Here is a 20,838-nt window from a genome sequence, read left to right on the forward strand (position 1 = left end):
TTGATGAATAAACACTGAAAGCAGACAAAAGTACCTAACCAAAAATGAAGCTAGGGAGGTCAACTTCTTAGTAGTTACGATGATCATGAGAATGGGTGTGGACAAATAATTAAGTACTTAAAACTGCTGGTCTTATCTTGTACTGGGAAATTAGGCCTGATAAGGTATGGCAGGGCCTTCAGACTAGGCTGAGCCTGCACTGTAGAATGCTTCCGTTTTGAGGCAGGGCTATTTACAGCCATCAAGTTGGTGGAAGTAGAGGACAGATGAAAGACATGAAGCAGGTGGAGGTTGCTGTTAAGATGTTTTTGGGCCACTTGTTCCAGATAATTCTGCTGGGTTCAGCTTGGGGAGTACCAGCCTGACCTTGAAACCCCACACTTGTCACACTATAATGTGAATTTTCTAAGACTCCACCTACACCGAACTCCCCAAGAAGCAGACGTTAATACGGTTTTCCTAGTAACTTGGACAATGAAGTCCAATACATTTTTGCTTGCTTTCTGAGGCTCAATCATTTTGATCAAAATTGTTAAATTTAGGATGGCTACCCAAAAGTGGAGCCAGTTTTCTCATCTGTATAATGGCATCACTTCCACCAGCATCACAGTTCTGTGTCAGGATGAGATATTTGTTTATGACACCATGCTTTGAGGGTGCCGGCTTGAGATCACATCACTAGCCCACGCCAAGTGAGAGTGAAAGTTGCTCAGTTGTGTCTGACTCTTTGCGAACCCACGGACTATACAGTCTGTGGAATTCTTTAGGCCAGAATACTGGAGTGGGTAGCCTTTCCCTTCTCCAGAAGATCTTCCCAACCCAGGGATCAAATCCAGGTCTCCCGCACCGCAGGTGGATTCTTTACCAGCTGAGGCACAAGGGAAGCCCAAGAATACTGGAGTGGGTAGCCAATCTCTTCTCTAGGGGATCTTCCCGACCCAGGAATCGAACTGGGGTCTCCTGCATTGCAGGTGGATTCTTTACGAACTGAGCTATCAGGGAAGTTTATACAAACCATTACAATCAACACCCTGTGGAACATCCACCAGGATGTTCTGAAGCGGTCTCCTTCACAGCAGCGACCTCACCTCAAGCTTCAAAGACTGCCCCGCTTCATCTTTACAGTGATGTGTGTCTCAGGGCGGCAGGTGGGTCTGGCATGTAGCCAGCTTGTGCTTGTGAAACTGACTTCCTATGGGGACCTCACAATGGACCTCACTCCCTGGGAAAGGATAATTTCAAGGGGTTCCAAGAACAAAAAACCCAAGGGCATTCACCTTCTAGCAGGAATGTAAAACCACTAATGCTGAGAACAAAGGAGGGAACCCAGATTATGAACTCTAGAGAGACTCTGCTGCGTCTCACCCTCCCTCTCTGAAGGGCTACTCGGAGAAGGAAGAAGGGCTGTCGGTCATAACGTAGGCACAGATGAAGGTAAGGGACTAAACAGAATTTATTTCAATGGCCTAGCTTCAGACAGCAAGAATCAGACACACATCCTACTAGGTATTCAGGGTCCTCCAGGCTCGAAGCAATCACAGATGCCAGTTCCACATCACCGTCTGGTTTAGGCTTCTTCCTCTGAAAGATACAAAGGTTACATCAAACTGGTGAACTGCTTATGATTTTCAACACTTTCACTCAGATGTGAAACCATTCAGATCCTCAGAGGACTACCAGGTATTTCCTTCAGTCACCAACCAGTGAAGCAAGTGAGAGAACGATTTAAGGCCTAGCATGAACCTGGAGCATCATTCCTCCCTGGGACCACTGGCTAGTATCAGGGACTTCTAGACCTTCCTCTAGACATTTCTTTCCTGCCCTAACTCTCCTCGCCAACCCCATCATGTGCTCTAAAGGCTCTGGAAATGGCTCCTGGAACTAGACTGAATGCCATACCAAGTGAAGCCTCAGGGAATTCCTGGAGTTTTCCACTGAGGTTAGAGGACTGAGGCTGCAGCGCTTGAGCCCCAACCAGCCCACAGCTCACGCCAGACTTCTGAGGGAGGCTTGCTACACACCTTCTTCTTCCTCTTCCTCCTCCTCCTCCTCCTCGTCGTCCTCATCGGAGCTGAAGGTGCCGTCGGGCAGGCTGTAGACACGGATGACCTGCTTGTTGGGGTCCTTGAGGATGAGGTACTTGCCCTCCTCCAGCTTCATGCAGATGTCGATGACGCAGCGCAGGATGCCCCAGGCATTCTCCACGCTCAGGTTGATCTGACTGGCGAACTCGTTGGGTTTGAACTGCTGGGTACCCAGGATGACGTGGCGCGAGGAGTCTTTCACGTGGTACCGGGACACGTAACTACCAGGGGAAGGAGTGTTAGGGTGGGGCACGCCGGCACAGACCATGTGGCACGGGACACGCAACTGGGGGGTGTCGGGTGGCAGTGTTAGGGTGGGGACCGCTGGCACAGAGGCACAGCTGTGCCTGGGGTTGAGTTATCAGTTAAATGGCAGCCTCGTGCTTGTCCCAAGAAAAGGGAGAAAAGGGCAGCCTTGTTCTCCTAACCCGAAGACCCCTCCTTTCCGAAGATGAGCTCCCGGCTCCTGGGCAGGAATCTCACCCAAGCTTGAGGTACTCAGATCCGGCCAGTAAAGCACAGCAGGTCCAGCGGGCCAACTTGTAGCTGTTGTTTTTCAGCTCGGTGGCAATGACAGCCCCTCGCTGAGAATCAAGCTTCTGTCGCCAGTCAACGCCGTTACAGTGCTGTGGGAGGAGGGCCCCAGTTACAGGTGCCAAGGCACCATGCTGCCTATGGACTACTGGCCCCTCTGGTAGAGAAGAAGTTCCCTAGTGGGCTTAACCAGGGAGGGGAAAGCCCACAGGTGGAGCAGAAGGAAGACATCATCCATCCCTCTCTTGCACAGCCTGCCACACAGCTGGTGCTTAGCAAACTGTAACTCCTCTCTTTACAAGGTCTCAACCAGACCAGGACACATACGCACACATGTTAGAAACAAGTGCCATACAAATGTTTATCACATGTGGTGTGGAGAGAGAGTTTCACAAGGGAGTGTGACAGCTCACCCGTGGAGAATACTGGCAGAAGCTGGAGTTAGGGGGATCTGAGAGGGACAGGGAAGAGACAGACTGGTTTAGTGTGGAAGCCCGCAGAGGGAGGGGAGGTCAGGTAGGTCTGACCTGATGGAGAGGGAGTTAGGGAGGTCAGTTAAGAGACAAATGCAAAATAACAGGCGTTATGAGTAGGGTCCTGAACTAGGGTGATGTCAGTGAAACCCAGGGCTGGGCAAGTAGACAGCCTGAGCCTGACAGCAGAATTCAAGGGTGCAGAGAAGGAGGAGGAGGAGATGTTTGAGGCTCTGAGCCTAAGAGAGCAGGAGAAATGACACTGATGGACAGTCAAGCCAGAGGGAATGACAAATGAAGACACTGGAATGACAAAGTGTTTTAGAAAAAACCACCACCAAAAAATTCCAAAACAAAAACAATGATAGACCAGGAGTCAGAAGAGATTTCAGGAATCATTTCTGGAGTTCAAGGAAGAGGCCTGGGGTTAGGCTTAAATCTAAGATGGTCCCTGGTGGCCCTGCTCTTGCTGCATCTGCTATCCCAGAGTCTGGGGGAACCCTGAGCATAACTACCCAGGATCATGCTGCTACTGCTGCTGCTGCTGCTAAGTCGCTTCAGTCGTGTCTGACTGTGCGACCCCATAGAGGGCAGCCCACCAGGCTCCCCCGTCCCTGGGATTCTCCAGGCAAGAACACTGGAGTGGGTTGCCATTGCCTTCTCCAATGCAAGAAAGTGAAAAGTAAAAGTGAAGTCGCTCAGTCGTGTCTGACTCTTAGCGACCTCATGGACTGCAGCCCACCAGGCTCCTCCGTCCATGGGATTTTCCAGGCCAGAGTACTGGAATGGGGTGCCATTGCCCTCTCCATGCTACCTTGTGTCTAAAGAGATTCTGCAGATGGAATCAAGGTCCCTTAAGATAGGCAGACCATCTGAGTGGACCACACACAGTATAAAGAAGTGAATGTGGCAAAAGAGTTGCATAAGGGACTGACCCTAAGAGAAGGTGCCACTGGGGGGTTAAAAAGGAGGGAAACAGCAAAGGAAATGTGAAGGCAGCTGAGAAGCGTGCAGGACCAGATTATGGCAGCAGCAGAGGGTGCCGTCACACAGGACGATGTTCCTGGGGGGCTGTGGTCAGAGGCTAAGAGCAGGCCACTGGTTCAGAGCTGAGTTTGCAGCAAACCTTCTAGGGTGCTCTCAGCAGGTGACAGAAGCTAAAGAACACCTGAGGAGTGAAACCTGGTGCCCAGAATGCTAATCCTTAGGCTCTAACGCAGGCAGAGCACAATGGCCCCTGACCTCCATCTCACTGGACCCTCATTAACACAGGCCTGGCCTTGCTGTCCTCCTACCAAGACTCTTTTATTCTACACACCAGTGACCAGGAGCATGGCCACACATTTTACATTCAGGTGTGTAGGCCAGGTACTTTCAGAAAGGATGACAGCCCCATCCTGGCACACTAGCCTGGGAGAACGGAAAGAGAAGGAAAAACGAAGGATGCATATTTCTTTCAAGATGCCCCTCCTGAAAAGCCAAACCTGGGATAATCTGAGTTCAGTAAGAGACAAAGTTGAAAAAAGGGTGCCAAAAGGTTGAAAACCAGGTAGGGGCTGCCGTAAGTGAAACAACAGGTCCAAAAGGAGAGCTGCCAGCCCAGCTCATAAGGAGAGACTGAAATCACACTTGCAGAGGGCAGAAGCCAAAGGGAGGCCGGAACGGACAGAGACAGAAAACACAAAGGAAAGGTAATCACCCGCACACACGATCTCTTCCTCAAAGTGGAACTAAGTAGGGGGAAAATTCAGAAGACAGAAAACCTCTGTAAGCAAGGCAAGGGGAAGAGAGACACAGGCTGCAGGCGCCAGCCCGGGACACGGTGTCCCGCGTGCCTCACCCTGGAGTCCCACTCATTGAGGGTCTTGATGTTGATGAAGGACACCTCCCCGTTGGCTCCAGTCATGACGCCATCGTGCTCACAGCGGACGATGAGGTCGATGTCGTCCCCGAGCTTCCACCGGCGGTAACTGCAAGGAAGAAGGAGTGCCTCTGGTCACCTGAGGCCCTGGGTCCAGATGCACCACCCACACAGGGCGGGGGCACTAGGGAGGAGGCATACCGGTACGCCACAGAGGCAATCTCGTTCTTATCCATGTCGTCCTCCACAAATGGGTTGGGGTTGGGGAAGTTGTATCTTTCCTTCCCCTGTAAAAATGACACAGGTGTCATGAGACAGCGCCAACCCGTTGCCAAGGCAATCAGCCATACCCAGCACCTTTCCTCTGTCACAGCCCTGCCTGGGTCCCTAGAGCTCGATGGGGCTCTGGGCACACTTCCGAGCCCAAGCGAGCACCCCGTGGGTCACAACAGAGGTAACAGCTCGCGTTCACCCTATGCTCATGTTTGTGAAACACGAGCTTCTAGTCTCTTATTTAACTAGCAACAGCGCCCCCTCCTGTTATGTCTTCCTCCAAGGTACACACAGTCATTTGTCACAACATGTACGTATCCTGAGCTTACCATCTTTCCTCCTCCATTGTGTGTTAGTCGCTCAGTCGTGTCCGACTCTTTGCGACCTCACGAACTGCAGCCTGTCAGGCTCTTCTATCCATGGGATTCTTCAGGCAAGAATATTGGAGTGGATTGTTGTTCCCTTCTCCAGAGGATGTTCCCGACCCGGGGATCCAACCCAGGTCTCCTGCATTGCAGGCAGATTCTTTACCATCTGAGCTACAGGGAAGATCTTTCCCCCTCCATTATAAAGTTTTCTAAGGGCAGGCACTTAGGCTGGCTGGTTGCTGTATCTCCAGCTCCTAAGAAATGCAGCTGTATCTGTGCACAAGGGTGTCTTGGTCATATATTTCAAGGAATCTTCACAACGTATCTATATGAGACAAATATTATTCAAGTATTCTAATTTTACAGAGGAGATTCCTTGGTGGCTAGGGGGTAAAGAATCTGTCTGTAGTGCAGGAGATGTGGGTTCCATCCCTGGGTCGGGAAGATCCCTGGGAGAAGGAAATGGCAACCCACTCCAGTATTCTTGCCTGGGAAATCCCAAGGACAGATGAGCCTGGTAGGCTATAGTCCATGTGGTCTTAAAGAGTCAGACATAACTTAGCAACTAAACAGTTTCAGAGAAGAAACATGACTGGCACCACAAAGCTAAAAGTGGTGAATCTAGGGCTCAAAGTCAGGCCTTCTGACCTCTAACCTCAAGCTGAGATCTCCTCTGTGACAAGCAGGGACCCCCGTCTGTCCTGTCTAATCCCACAACCCAGAGCTGACGACCCAGTACATGCTCAGTAGGCAGCAACTGGGGTTGATGAACTGAGTGCTCCCAGGACCTTACCATCCTCAAGCACTGCTGGGAGAAGTTGTGGTTGATGTAGGTTGCTTCCATGGCCAGGTTGCGGGGTGAGTTGAAGGAGTTACCTTCATCTTGAGGGGGTTCGTTGGCTGTCTCACTCACTGTCAGAAGGTCTGCAAAATCGGCAGCATGGTCACCCACCCATGAAACAGTCACCAAAGAGGCGTAGGGCCCCTTAGGGAGATGTGGTGATTCAAACAACATAGGCCCTTCCTCTAGAGGACCGCCATCTGCTAACCTGGGTCTTCTGAGGGCGGCTGGGTGGGGCGGGTTTCTGGATAACCTGAGATACTAACATTACATTCTGTCACAACCACACCTATTTTTGAGTGACCTGGTTTTCATTCAACGTGTGTGTGTACATACACATGTGTATGGTACATGTGCATTTTTTCCTTCATAAATATGCTGAAGTAAAAAGGGCATCAGTCCAAAGAAAAAGGTCAAGTACATACTAAAGGGGGTATGGACAGATGACAGAGGTCAGGAAGATGCTACTCAAATGGGTGGAAACACGGTGTTCGGGTGCCGCGAGGACTCAGAATGCTGCTGCCTGACAGGGGTACTGCAGTGACAGCCCCTTCCTCTATCTCTGAGGAGGCTGAGGGGGATTCTGACATGGCTGTTGGTGTTCGTGGGGAGACAGAACAACTTCTACCCATTCTCTGTACCTGGGAATGGCTTTGGACCAACAAGGACACTCAGAGCCTCTGTGTTGTTCCTAGACAGGCTTCTTACCAAAGTCAGAGTTGTCCCTCTTGTCAAAGAAGAGCTTGGATCCGACCCTCTGGACAACGATGTCCCAGGAATACACAGAGCGGGTGCAGCTCATCAGCGTGGCCAGAATGGCGTCGGTGGCAAACACATTGCCCTGAGTCTTCGCCAGCTGCAAGGAGGACAGCAGAGAGATGGGCTACTTTGGGGCTCACCTGCCCATTCACAGGAGGTGAAGGACTTGTCTGCAAGGAGCCCTCACACCTATACCTACACCTCTGCTTGTCTGAGCCAGGCTGCAGCAAGCCAGCCAGCAAATTTGTATCCTGGGTCCAAGGAACTGCAGTTTCCTGACCACCTGTTACACCCCAACACTTACGGTCCGGTCAGCAGAGTGCCTTCATTTTCACCTAATCCTAAATTGATTCACATGAGTCTTATCTACAGGGGCATCTGAGGCCTGGTCGGTTCATACACCCCCCTACCCCCTCGCCACATCTCTGCTCTCTCTGAGGCCTCAGCGGTGGTATTGCAGCGCTCCCCTCAGGTGGGCACGGGGCAGGGGTGCCCACCTTCCGGATGACGGGGTCGTCCGTGGTGGTGACGGTGTGGAAGATACGCTTGATGCTCCGAAGCGGCTTCTCGCTCCGCGTGGTGATGCGGTCAAAGGCCTTGTCGTAGTACTCCAGGGCCCCACAGCACTCGCTGAGGGGAGAGCACACAACACACGCTAAGTCAAGGGGAGCAAGACTACCTACTTCTTCCCTGTTACACCATGGGATCCAAAATCTTATCCAAAAGTCTAACACAAGAGATGAAAACAGTCTCTGACTGGACTCTCAGAGCTCATGCAGGGCCTGCCCCCTCAGGTCCTGAAGTGGCTCCACCCAACGGTGACCACAAGTGATTTGGCTCAGGACTCCACTCCCCGCCCCACTTTAGAGACAGGGAGAGGAGCAGTGACAGAGCCCTCAGCAGGAGGCTGCCTCCTGGCTGATGCTCCAGCTCCCGCTAAGTTACGTCCACCCACTGGCCTTCTGAGATAAGGAGTTCTTTGAAACATCAGGAAAAGCGTCACTTCTCTTGAAGAACTGCAATCTTTCTCTTTCTGCCCAAAAAGCTAAAGAACCCAACCTTCTCTTTTGCTCAGGATTTCAGGAAGCTGAAAGAAATCTAGAGTTTTAATAATAGGAAATTTCTTTCTGCTTTCTCCCAACAAGAATCCTATAATTTAATTTTCCTTTTGCTCACAATGCCAGGAAGTTGAAAGAGAACTGAAGTTTTAGCTTCAGTAAACTTCTTTCTGCTTTTCCTGCCACAGGCATTTTTTTTTTTTAAGCTCGTCCGCTAATCTTAGGCAATATTTTTGGAAATGCTAGGGCTCAGGCCAACAGTCATCACCAACATTCACACACATTAAGAGCATGATGGACAGTAGGAAAAGATGCCACCTACATGTCCTGGGGCTCTGACACTTCCAAGTACCGCATCTTCATCAGCTGAGGGAAGTCCATCTCCTCCTTCACCTCCCAGTCACTGCGGACTTCCACCGAAGAGTCTCGGGGCTTCTGTCAGGAAAAACCGTTGGAGGGGGAAAATGACAGCCAGCGCGAAACATAAGCAAAAGGCAGGTAACAGTATGAAGGGCTTGTATTCAATAAATATATCCAGAACAGTCATACGACAGGCTGGCTGTTTTCTAACAGCTCCTCTGCATTTCTCCCATGTCATTACCTGGTTATTCTTGCTGCTACAGCAAGCACTGAGTCCAGCAAATGTAACTCCCACAACTGCACCTTTACTCTGGCTTACACATGTCTTCTACTTGCACAACGTCCACATAAACACTTTTAGAGGAATGTCCACGGTGGCACCATGCACAATACCCTCAAGTAAAAACCCTGATGTCTATCAATGGTGAACAGACAGACAAAACGTGGTCTATCCATGTAATGGAACATGGCAATCAAGAGGGATGAAGTGCTGACATGGGCCACCACATGGAGGAACCTTGCAAACATGATGCTTGGTGAAAGGAGTCAGTCACAAAAGATCATTCTGCTCTGGTTCCATTTATATGAAATGTCCAGGAGAGATTAATCCAGAGACAGAACACAGAGAAGGGGCGGTCTAGGGCCGAGGAAAACGGCTGACCGGAACAGGGCTTTTTGTAGTGATGAAAACATTCTGACACAGACCACAGTAATGGCTGCAGGACTCCGTGCATAAACTATGAACCACTGAGTTCATCTTAAATGGGTGAATTGTATAGTATGAGAAGTAAAAACCTCAATAATGCTGTTATAAAACCAACCAAAAAAATCAAATTCCTGGACAGAATTCTGATACAGATATACTACCTGTGATTTTTGGTCCCATTTCTGCCTCACTCCAAATTGTTTCTGGAATTTTTTCTGCAGTCGTATGCGTTCTCTGGAAAGATAGGAAAACTGCTTTCAGTACAGATTTTTAAGGAAAGTAGAGGCTTAAGAAAAAACAAAAACCAAGACGAAAACAGCACACACTAGACATGCTAGGAGAGGCATATTGCCCCCAATATGCCAGTGTATACCAGTATATGACCAGTATATACCACTCCACCTCTAGAGGCTGTCCTCTGGCAGCCTCAGTTCGGGCAGGCTACTGTCCTACACAGCTCCAGGGACTCACAGGACCCGGTGTGAATGGGCCCCGGGAGCTGCACCACAGAAGCCCTGCGTCTAGGTGAAGCTCTGGGGTCACTTCCTGTCTGCCTTTGTTTCCGTGTCAGTCAGTGCTCACAACCAGTGCAAGCAGTTTCCTGTCCATGGTCTCTGCCATGACCAGCTCTTGGAAGACGACACCAGGGCTGAAATAGTGGCTTAACTGGCTTTGGGGAGGCTTTTTGGTTTTTCGTAATACTGGGGAAGAAGATGACTATTCTGCTCTGGCTTCCTGACAGCAGTGTGGTCAGTCCTGGAAAAATAACTTGTTCCAACAGGATGGGCAACTCACCTCTCCTTCTGCTTGGCACTCTTGGGCAGGGTCTGCAGGTTGAACTGCAACATGTTCCGTCGATCTTTGTCTCTGCGGAGATTTCGCTAGGAATCAGGAAAAAACATCATGTTAAAATCCTGGGACATTCAGCTGATAATTGGTGGTGCCTAATGGGATGCTGTTAGAGTGAGTTTAGGATGCAGCAGCCCAGTTGCACATTTCACTCTGTGCTTTTACAGGATCAACACCTGGGGTTTTTAGGTTGAGTAAGCACAGGCCTACCTCCCAGATACTTTGGGTCTGGTCCCAGACCACCACAATAGAGTCAGTATTGTAATGAGGCAGGTCACACAATGTTTTGCTTTCCCAGTGCCTATAATTTATGCTACAAATACTATACACTATACTGTAGTCTACTAATGTGCAACACTGTTATGTCTTAAACAATGTATATATCTTCATTAGAAAGAAACTTTATTGCTAAAAATGTTAACCACCTTCAGCGATTAGTAACACCACTGATCACAAATATGATAATAAAAAAGTCTGAAATATTGCTATGACAGAGACATGAAGTGCACAAATGCTGTTGAAAAAATAGAACTGAAAGACTCGCTCGATGCAGGGCTGTCACAAACCTTCAATTTGTTTAAAAAAAAAAAAAAAGCAGTTATCTGGTTTTTTGTACTGAAGCACAATAAAAATGTTTGTACCTTGAATTAGCTTAGACTCATATCCATGCTTTTACTGAGGCAGGTTCACTGGCTCTTATTAGAGTTGCTGAGTTTGCCTCTTTATGTGAGAAGATTTAGCCCAACTGGATCATCTACTCAGTAAATCCCGGACACAGCAATTATTCGAGGCAACAGACACTGACGCACATGGTTATCCAGCACAAACAGCCATCCTTAGCACAGATGTCCTAGCTACTGGTCAACAGACAGCTGAACTGTTTAAAGGCATTCCTGGACATGGTACCCGTTTACTTTAGCACAGTTTGTCACTAAAGAGCTACTTGGATTCACTCAGCTCTGCTGAGTCGTATCTACCTCCTTGTGACCCTATGGACTGCAGCCTGCCAGGCTCCCTTGATACTAGAGCGGGTTCCATTTCCCACTCCAGGGGATCTTCCTGACCCAGGGATTGAACCTGTGTTTCTTGCATCTCCTGCTTGGCAGGTGAATTCTTTACTACTGGGAGACCTGGGAACGCATAATATATCATGGGATTCATTAGGATACCCATAGTAACATGCTTTCCCCTCATCAGTACTCACATGGTACCATTTTTAGCACCAGGTGACAGCCCCAAGATGGTCAGACTGCTGGCTCTTGACTTACCTGTGCGAATCGCATTCGATTCCGCTGGTAGGCGGTCTTCTGTGTGCGCGCTGTGTCCACCAGCTGGAAACTAGTTTCATCCTCCTCGTGGAAGTAAGCATACTGACTTCCACCTCCAAACTGAGAGGAGTACTTATCTGCAGGCAAACGTGACAGTATGTAACACTACCCACAGACTTTTTAAGTACATAGTAGTCTAAAGCCTGATATTTACAGTGTGGTCTCAGGAGCCACCCCATCGGCTGGCAGCATTTTAGATGTACAGACTCACAGCTCCACCCTAGATCCACTGAGTAAGAACCATCCTTTTAATAAGATCCCCAGCAGATTATGGAGAAGGCAATGGCAACCCACTCCAGTACTCTTGCCTGGAAAATCCCATGGACGGAGGAGCCTGGTAGGCTGCAGTCCATGGGATCGCTAAGAGTCGGACACAACTGAGCGACTTCACTTTCACTTTTCACGTTCATGCACTGGAGAAAGAAATGGCAACCCACTCCAGTGTTCTTGCCTGGAGAATCCCAGGGACGGCAGAGCCTGGTGGGCTGCTGTCTGTGGGGTCGCACGGAGTTGGACATGACTGAAGCGATTTAGCAGTAGCAGCAGCCAGCAGATTAATATGCACATTCAAGTTTAAAAAGCTCTGATCCAAAGAACTTTCTAAGTCAAGACAGAGTCTGAGGAATTCAAGACAAGCCCATTTTGCACTCTGCCTTCTTCTGTAAGAACAGGAGTTACAGTTTACTCTCTCAGGAGAGGCAAGCAGGCGGTTACACACGTCATCACTGTCACCAGCTGGCGCCCAAGGCAGACGTGGCTAATGGGCTAGGACTGGCTTTCTGGCTGACCTCAGACTTCAGATCGTCTTTGACTCAGTATTCCAGAGAGCCATTCCTAGCTCTCTTGACTAGTACAGAGGAAAAAACTAACTTCTATTAGGATCCTAAAACCAGGAGTTTTAAAACTGGGATCCACTGACTGGCCTTACAGGCTCAGTAAATCTCAAGTAATGAAATACAAAATGGGAATATGTTCACCAGATTTGTAAAAGGGGCCATGGCTCCCCAAAGTAGGGGGGAAAACCTACTATAATATGCTGAACAGTCTAACTTTTGAGGCTATTTACAAAAAATGGATTGTCTCCACAGTCCATAATAGGCCCCTAAAAATTATGAATTATCACCATTTCGTTCCCATCCTAGAATGCTTTCAGGTGGAGGTTACTAGAAACACGAACAATCCACCAAGGGCCTGACCTGGGTAGGCAGGCAGGCGGAGAACACTTACTCGTGTATCTCTTGTCTTGGTATGTGGCCCCCGTCCAGTCTGCAACCTAGTGAGCACAACAAGGGAAGGCAGAGAGCACGCGTCAACCAGGCAAGTTTCTGTTGACCCAGAAACCCCCTCCTCCCAAGTGAGGACACGGTGTCACAAAGTGTTAGAAAGACTGGCTCACGATAGCTTTGTAAGAGCCCAGCTCTCCTATGACTACTGGAAGTAGCCAGAGCTTATAACCATTATCCTTTTGAGAGAATAAAATTAAAATGAACTTGGAGCATCAGCTGCAGCTTTAAGAGATTCAGACCCTGCTGACAGGCAAGCACCTTTCCGAGCCGATCTCCTTTGCTGAACGGCTGGTAGGGCATATCCCGAAACTGCTCCGGAACTGCACAGGGACCCCAGCCTGAGGGGTTGTCCTGGATCACAGGCGTCATGAACTTTGCCATCTTTTAAAACCTTAAAAATACAAATAACAAAGTAACTCCATGAAGAAAAGCCTCAAAAAAAAAAAAAAACAAAACAAAAAACCACAAGTCTTCCATTTGAGGTAAGCTAATACATGAATGATAAAGGTAAAAAAGCAAAACACAAAACAGAAGCCTCAACTGTTGAGCTGCTCTCCACTTAACATCTTCCTGTAAATAATACTGTGAATACTTAAAACTCAGACGACTGCTAACCAGATTTATGTATCATATCTCACTGTTTTTTTTTTCTACTGTACTATCTCTGAAATGAACCTGCACCTTCTAATTGATGAGGTGTCATGTCGTATCTGGCAACTTTTCTTTCTTAGTGTTACATGAAGAAATTGTGCTTCTTGAATTCAGTGATGTCTTACAGATTTGATGAAATGTAATTAACTTTTTTTTGAGTTTAATAACCAAGTTCCAGTTCTCATTCACACCTTCAACAGACATACGATATTTAATTCCCCTAAACCTCAGTCTCTTTACCTGAAAAAATAATAAGATCCTTGTTTTATTCCCCTCAGAGGATCACTGTGAAAACCGTATATATTAGTTAACATATGTGGAAATAGTTCCATTGTAAAATGCAAGACACTTACTACTCAGTCTTACAAAAATACATTTACACACAGTGCCGAGAAAAAACAAGGGTCCATGAATATATCCTGAAATGCAACCTTCCTTTGTTGTTCTTCCAATTTTCTGTTGTCAGTGCAAATTCTTATGCAGGGCATAAGAGTCAGGCAGAAAGTCCAGCAGAAGGTTGAGGAGGCCACCTGAAGCCTTATGTCATGAAAGTGGCTGAACACAGCCAATGTTCATAAACATTATGAGTACCAGGCATGTTGTTAGTGCTTTCCACACATTAATTCATTAACTCCTCTCAACAATCTCCTCCCAAGTTAGGGCCAGTATTAGCCCCATTTTCCAGATAAGAAAACTGAGGCACAGAGATATCAAGAAATCGCCTAAAATCACAACACTAATGGATGAAAATCTGAACCCTGGGAAACTGGCTTCAGAGTCCACACTTTGTGTAACACCAGTACTCCTCTCAGGAAGAGTAAAAACCAGGGGCTCCAGACAGGTATCTGCCAAACAATTCCTACCCAAAACTCATGCATTTATCATCCATTCTAATCCCCTGAAAATGCCCAGAAGCTGAGTTCCCAGGGTAAAATTCACCACACAAATATTTCCAGAGTCTGGGGAGCAAAGAGCAAAGGATACTAAACTTATGAAACTCTCTTCATTTTCCCATGATGGGGAGAGTTCCTAGAGGTGACACTTGCGTGATCCAAAAGGGCATGAACCTGGAAGCCCCATCCTCCCACCTGAACTTAAATTACAGTACAGGAAGCAGACTGAGGGAGAGTGTGGTGGTCTCAAAACAATACACCCTTATATATTACCAGGGTCCTACAACATGTCAGATGCAACACCACTAAACCCCTAGGCCCCCATTTCAGATATAAAACTACACAGTTCAGCCAAATCAAGCAGCTGATCTCATCATTTCAAGATAGACTTGGTTTCTAGGGTCCTCTGTCTTAAGTGTAACACTCTTCCCATTATTTTACAGCTGGACAGCAGCCTGAAAAGATCCTGGGTTTCAGATCATATCAATAACACAATAAGATATCTCCAAACACACTTTAAAAGCGGTGGAAGGGTTTCAACGCGTAAAATAAAATGTAGGCAGAGCACAATGTAACCAATAGGGGAAACTAAATCTTTCAGTTGAAACGGAGTGACAGCTGTACTGGCTACACATACAGGATGAGGCGGCACCAACAGGACAGTCATAGGGAGAGCCTTGTGGCTGGCAGGCCATGTACTGGGCACGTTGTCGCAGCCACTGCAGATCGTTTGCCAATTCCTGGGGGGTTAGTATCAAATCAGAGATCAACCAACTACATCCCAGCCTTCCAATTCATAAGCAAGGAAAAGAAACATTTAGACCGAACTCTTCAGAGCAGGGCCGAACATCGCTCAGGTTGGCACACCCAATAGCCCTCTCTAGAAGCTCAGGGAACCGTGGGGCACTTTAAAAGACCCTGAGACTCAGCGGGGTTAATGGCACGTTCACATCAGAACAGACCGTCGGTGGCCGCTAAGCGGACTCCAGGGAAAGAGACCTCAACCACAGGTTCTGCCCCGCACTGGGTCGGACCTGGGGGGGCCGAAGGCGGATTCCTGCCCCGCCCAACGCAGGAACAGAAAGGCAGTTGTGGGCGTACGGAAGTCTCTTCCGGTAGGCTCCCGAAGGCCAGGAGCAGCCCAACTCTGCTCTGGAGGTCCGCGGAAGCGTATGGAATACGCTGCTTACCTGTAACGGCCGTAACCGGCCCCGATGGTGAGAGATAGTCTAGGCCGGATACCGCGCCACTGCCTGAGCTCCGGGGAACCGGGAAAAGAAGAAAGACGCGCGCGCAGCGGCCGGTACCGTAAACACGATCGACGGTGTCGTAAATTGCTTCTTGGCTTCCTTCCGGTTCGACGGCGGAACGCAGGAGTCGTAAAGCGAAGGCATATCCGGAAGTTCGTCACTGTTCTTTTCGCGGTGTTCTTATTTAGCCTTCGAGGCTGATAGACACCGGAGGATGTTTACAGTTACGTCATGGGGCATCCGGCGACACTCCGAGAGTTTCAAGTTCCATGAAACGTGGCGGCCTTGGAGTTGGAGTTGGAAGCGGAGACTGGCTGATGTCCCACAATGCCTTGCGGGCCGCTCTGGCCACTCTGTATCCCACAATGACCCGCGGTTCCTGCCTTCTTTAAAAGAGCGTGTGTTTCGAGTTTCACCGTTAGGGGGAGTTCGAGTCTTTCAAGCAGGTTTTTGTGGCTACTCACTGAGCCTTCAGCGGTTTCGGAAACAGACCAGGAGGTGCAAAGTCACCTGAGTAGATCAGACTACTAGTTTTGGGGGTCGCTGCCAGTGTTCAAACCATAGCTCCGCAGTTCTCAGACTTTCTTGTTTGACAAAGATTCCTGGAGTGCTAATTTGAAAAATGAAGATTCCGGGTCCTCTTCCATAGACTGTTATACCAGCGTGGCTTAGCTGGAGCCCAGAAACCTGCATTTTAATTGGTTGTGATTCTGAAGTGGCGACTCAGGAACCACCTTCCTACGATGGCAACTGTGCTGTCTTTTTGGAAACAGCCTACGGAGTTTGTCCTGCAGCACGCCAGGCCTCCCTGTCCATCACCAACTCCCGGAGTTCACTCAAACTCATGTCCGTCTAGTCGGTGATGCCATCCAGCCATCTCATCCTCTGTCGTCCCCTTCTCCTCCTGCCCCCAATCCCTCCCAGGATCAGAGTTTTTTCCAATGAGTCAACTCTTCACATGAGGTGGCCAAAGTACTGGAGTTTCAGCTTTAGCATCATTCCTTCCAAAGAACACCCAGGACTGATCTCCTTTAGAATGGACTAGTTGGATCTCCTTGCAGTCCAAGGGATTCTCAAGAGTCTTCTCCAACACCACAGTTCACAAGCATCAATTCTTCGGCACTCAGCTCTCTTCAGAGTCCAACTCTCACATCCATACATGACCACAGGAAAAACCATAGCCTTGACTAAACGGACCTTTGTTGGCAAAGTAATGTCTCTGCTTTTGAATATGCTGTCTAGGTTGGTCATAACTTTTCTCCAAGGAGTAAGCGTCTTTTAATTTCATGGCTGCAGTCACCATCTGCAGTGATTTTGGAGCCCCCCCCCCCCCAAATAAAGTCTGACACTGTTTCCACTGTTTGCTCATCTATTTGCCATGAAGTGATGGGACCAGATACCATGATCTTCATTTTCTGAATGTTGAGCTTTAAGCCAACTTTTTCACTCTCCACTTTCACTTTCATCAAGAGGCTTTTTAGTTCCTCTTCACTTTCTGCCATAAGGGTGGTGCCATCTGCATATCTGAGGTTATTGATATTTCTCGTGGCAATCTTGATTCCAGTTTGTGCTTCTTACAGCCCAGCGTTTCTCATGATGTACTCTGCATAGAAGTTAAATAAGCAGGGTGACAATATACAGCCTTGACGTCCTCCTTTTCCTATTTGGAACCAGTCTGTTGTTCCATGTCCAGTTCTAACTGTTGCTTCCTGACCTGCATATAGGTTTCTCAAGAGGCAGATCAGGTGGTCTGGTATTCCCATCTCTTTCAGAATTTTCCACAGTTTCTTGTGATCCACACAGTCAAAGGCTTTGGCGTAGTCAATAAAGCAGAAATAGATATTTTTCTGGAACTCTTGCTTTTTCTATGATCCAGCGAATGTTGGCAATTTGATCTCTGGTTCTTCTGCCTTTTCTAAAACCAGCTTGAACATCTGGAAGTTCACGGTTCACGTATTGGGGAATTTCAAAACATTTGAAAGAATCTGAGCACGAGATTTGTGTTCAAACCTCAAGATTCTTTACTACCTGGTCTCCTAGGCTTCCTTTTCAGTCTCCTGGCCTGTCTCCTTTATTGGAAAATGTACTTGCTGTTAGAGCTGATATTTATTCTTGGCTCTGCCACTTTAGCAGCGTAGCCTTCACATCTCTGGGCCTCAGTTTCTTTATTTGTAAATTGAAGATGAGAAAAGGAGGTGCTGTGAGGGTAAAATATATGTATGTGAAAATAGGAATTCCACTTATCAGTTGGACAAACTCGGGCTTGTTAATTGATCTCTTTGAAACCTTATTCATGTATAAAATGAAAATGTTAACAGCAGCATCTGTTTCTATAAATTCTCTTGTAATCCACTCATCATCCAGTTTCCCTAATTTTTGTTCACGGTACCCAGTGGATGATGCTTATTGAAAAACCTTGTAGTCGTCATTGGTAGTTCCTTTTCCCACCGCATTCAATCCTTCAGCAAGTCCTCTTTATTCTTTTAGAATACATTTTGAGGGAATCTGCAGGTAGCCCTGTGGTTAGGACTCTGCACTTCCATTGCAGGGGGCGTGGGTTTGATCCCTGGTCAGAGAACTAAGATCCTGCAACCTCACAGCATGTCCAGAAATGAAACAAAAAATGAACCATGGTAAATGCCACCACTTGCCCTCACCATCTTCAGCCTCATGCTTGGGCCCCCAGCGTCCACTTGTGTTCCTCTAGGGTTCTTTCTTTGTGTGGTGATCAAAGCAATCTATTCACAACCTTCTAGTAGCTTCCCATTATATACTTGGAATAAAATATGAAAGTCTTCCTATGACCTATCTGGTCCTAGCTTTCTATCATCTTTATATCCTGCCATTTTATATTCACTCTTCTCTAGCTCCAGAGAAGGCACTGGCGACCCACTCCAGTACTCTTGCCTGGAAAATCCCTTGGATGGAGGAGCCTGGTAGGCTACAGTCCATGGGGTCGCTAAGAGTCGGACACAACTGAGCGACTTCTCTTTCACTTTTCACTTGCATGCATTGGAGAAGGAAATAGCAACCCACTCCAGTGTTCTTGCTTGGAGAATCCCAGGGATGGGGGAGCCTGGTGGGCTGCTGTCTATGTGGTTGCACAGAGTCGGACACGACTGATGTGACTTAGCAGTAGCAGCAGCAGTAGCTGCTCTTGCTCACATGCTGTTTTTTTTTTTTTTTTCCAATCATGCTGCATGACTTGCAGGATAGTTCCTTGACCAGGGATCGAACCTGGGCCCCAGCAGTGAAAGTGCTGAGTCTTAACCACTGGACCACCAGGGAGCCCCAATCATGCTTTTTTTTTTTTTTTTTTTCCAATCATGCTGCATGACTTGCAGGATAGTTCCTTGACCAGGGATCGAACCTGGGCCCCAGCAGTGAAAGTGCTGAGTCTTAACCACTGGACCACCAGGGAGCCCCAATCATGCTTTTTTTTTTTTTAATGCCACAGGGCTGTGGAAAGAATTAAATGAGTTAATTTAAGTGCTTGGAATAGTACCAGGCACGTGGCAAGCGAGAGAGTGAATGAGGACAGGGCAAGGCTACCCAGAGGGGTGGTTGGTTGTGGACACAGGCAGTGAAGATGTAGGGGAGATGTATTCCCGGCACCAGAGAACAGCAGGCAGCAAGGTCTCAAGCAGGAAGAAGCCTGGGTGTGACCCAGAAAAAGGAAGTTTCCATTTAGAAATGTGCAGGCCATGGAACAGAGTATGGGATTTTATCCTCAGGATAAAAGTAAGCTACTGAGGGATTTTAAAATGGGGAGGGAAGGAGGGAGGTCATGACCTGATTTAATGTAAAGGAGGGTCATCCCTACTGCCTGTGGAGACTCAAGAGTTGGGTAGGCAGAAAGAGGCAGCAAAGGTGTCCATTGGGGGAGGAATTTAGATAGGATCTCCCACCTAAGCCCAGGGACCCAGTATTGAGAATAAGACAGACTCTCCAAATTCTTCTCCATCTGGGGTGGGCAGGGACATCACGGCCAAAATGGAAAAGATGATTAAACTCTGACACAAAAGCGAGATTGCAGCAGATGGCCTGTGGGCCCACAGGAAAAAAAAAAAGAAGAGGAAAACAAAAGACATGATCCAAGCAATCCAGCAAAAGTTAGATCTCCCCTTATAGTGTAGCACATATTACAACTTACTATTGATATTCAGTACACTGACATTAATTGAATCCTTATTTATGTGCCCGGGGTAATGTGCTGAATTCATTTTCTCATTTAATTTTCACAAAACCCCTATCCACTCATTCAACAATTCCCCAAATATGGATCACCAGTCACTGTTCTAGGTAGGACAGCAAAGCCTCTGCTTCCCAGAGCTGACACTCTAGAAGCAGAGACAGAGCTTAGACAAGGAGGCAAAAATATTTCAGCACATGATGAGAATTATGAAGAAATGAAGCAGAGGAAGAGGTGAGGAGGGACGGAGGAAGATGCAGCCATTTTAGAAGTGATGATCAGAGATGATCTCACTGGGGAGATAACTCTTGAGCAGACACAAGGATGCTGGGACCAGGCCAGCCGTGGGTCAATATGGACTCATGTGTGGAGCACCTGAGGGGGTGAGGGAAGGGCCTGTGTTCTCAGTTGCTAGAACAGTGTCTGACATACAGCAAGTGACCAGTAAGCATTTGTTGACTAATCAGTGTATAAAAAGATCAAAATTAGTATGAGATCATTTATTCAGCTTGCATTGTAAGAGCCACCACTTTGCAGCAGGACCCTGTATTTATAACAATCCATTGTAAGATTCTTCAAAGAACGTCTCTTCTAGATGAGTGAGTGACTGCAAAAGTATTTTCTAAACTAAAAAGTGGAGATCCATAGTAGGCCTGCTGGCCTCTCCATATTCATACCCTGATGTCATGTCTAGAAGCAGGAGGCACCATTATTACTCTTTTCTCCTTGGCCTTTTGTGCTGTTCTGTCCTGTCCCTTTCAGATAAGACAAATGCCTTGTCTAATAGGAACCTCCAATGTTTTAAAAAGGGAACTAGCATTTATTGAGTACTTATTATATGCCAGGCAATGTGCTAGTGTTTAAAACAATCATCTCTTATGCTTTCTAAGTGTTCTTTGAGACATTCATGCAGGTGGGGAGAAACAGGCTCTGGGCAATTGGGTGTTTGGCTCCGTGAGCAAATGACTGCCCCAAGATTTGAGAGCAATTTTGTGTCCTTATGAACTCCCATCCCGGGAGGGAGGTTCAAGAGGGAGTGGACATATGTACATCTCCGGCTGATTCATGTTGA

At 47.7% G+C, this 20,838-nt stretch overlaps 1 protein-coding gene and 2 non-coding genes across 4 annotated transcripts; all 3 read right to left on the minus strand.

Annotated features, from left to right (window-relative positions):
• Positions 1-1,435: 1,435 nt before the first annotated feature.
• EIF3D (eukaryotic translation initiation factor 3, subunit D) lies at positions 1,436-15,668 on the minus strand. Of its 2 annotated transcripts, none has more exons than XM_010860544.1 (15): positions 15,515-15,668; positions 13,039-13,171; positions 12,722-12,767; positions 11,435-11,571; positions 10,113-10,198; positions 9,479-9,551; positions 8,574-8,683; positions 7,691-7,823; positions 7,143-7,290; positions 6,387-6,517; positions 5,154-5,239; positions 4,932-5,061; positions 2,568-2,710; positions 2,022-2,305; positions 1,436-1,581 (listed from the first exon to the last, which is right to left on the minus strand). In XM_010860544.1, the coding sequence occupies exons 2-15, from the start codon at positions 13,159-13,161 to the stop codon at positions 1,568-1,570; spliced, it is 1,644 nt and encodes a 547-aa protein (XP_010858846.1). In that variant the 5' UTR covers positions 13,162-13,171; positions 15,515-15,668; the 3' UTR covers positions 1,436-1,567. The 2 variants fall into 2 exon arrangements, with proteins under 2 accessions (XP_010858846.1, XP_010858845.1); XM_010860543.1 differs by having other exon boundaries at positions 8,574-8,686; positions 15,515-15,667.
• A 3,122-nt stretch (positions 15,669-18,790) lies between these two features.
• Positions 18,791-18,862, minus strand: TRNAE-UUC. The gene has a single exon. It is a non-coding gene; the product is annotated as a tRNA-Glu (tRNA).
• A 61-nt stretch (positions 18,863-18,923) lies between these two features.
• TRNAE-UUC lies at positions 18,924-18,995 on the minus strand. Its single transcript has one exon. It is a non-coding gene; the product is annotated as a tRNA-Glu (tRNA).
• Positions 18,996-20,838: the final 1,843 nt, after the last annotated feature.

This window comes from Bison bison, unplaced genomic scaffold (assembly GCF_000754665.1).
Source record: "Bison bison bison isolate TAMUID 2011002044 unplaced genomic scaffold, Bison_UMD1.0 scf7180017864468, whole genome shotgun sequence".
NCBI classification, from domain to species: Eukaryota; Metazoa; Chordata; class Mammalia; order Artiodactyla; family Bovidae; genus Bison; species Bison bison.

Excerpts from the sequence above, each read along its gene's own strand:
- EIF3D (XM_010860543.1), bottom strand. The coding sequence starts at position 13,161 with ATGGCAAAGTTCATGACGCCTGTGATCCAGGACAACCCCTCAGGCTGG. Across the intron at positions 6,518-7,142 it reads GAGGGACAACTCTGACTTTG|ACCTTCTGACAGTGAGTGAG; the intron begins GTAAGAAGCCTG and ends CCGATTTTGCAG. Across the intron at positions 5,240-6,386 it reads CCCAGCAGTGCTTGAGGATG|GGGAAGGAAAGATACAACTT; the intron begins GTAAGGTCCTGG and ends TCATTTTTACAG.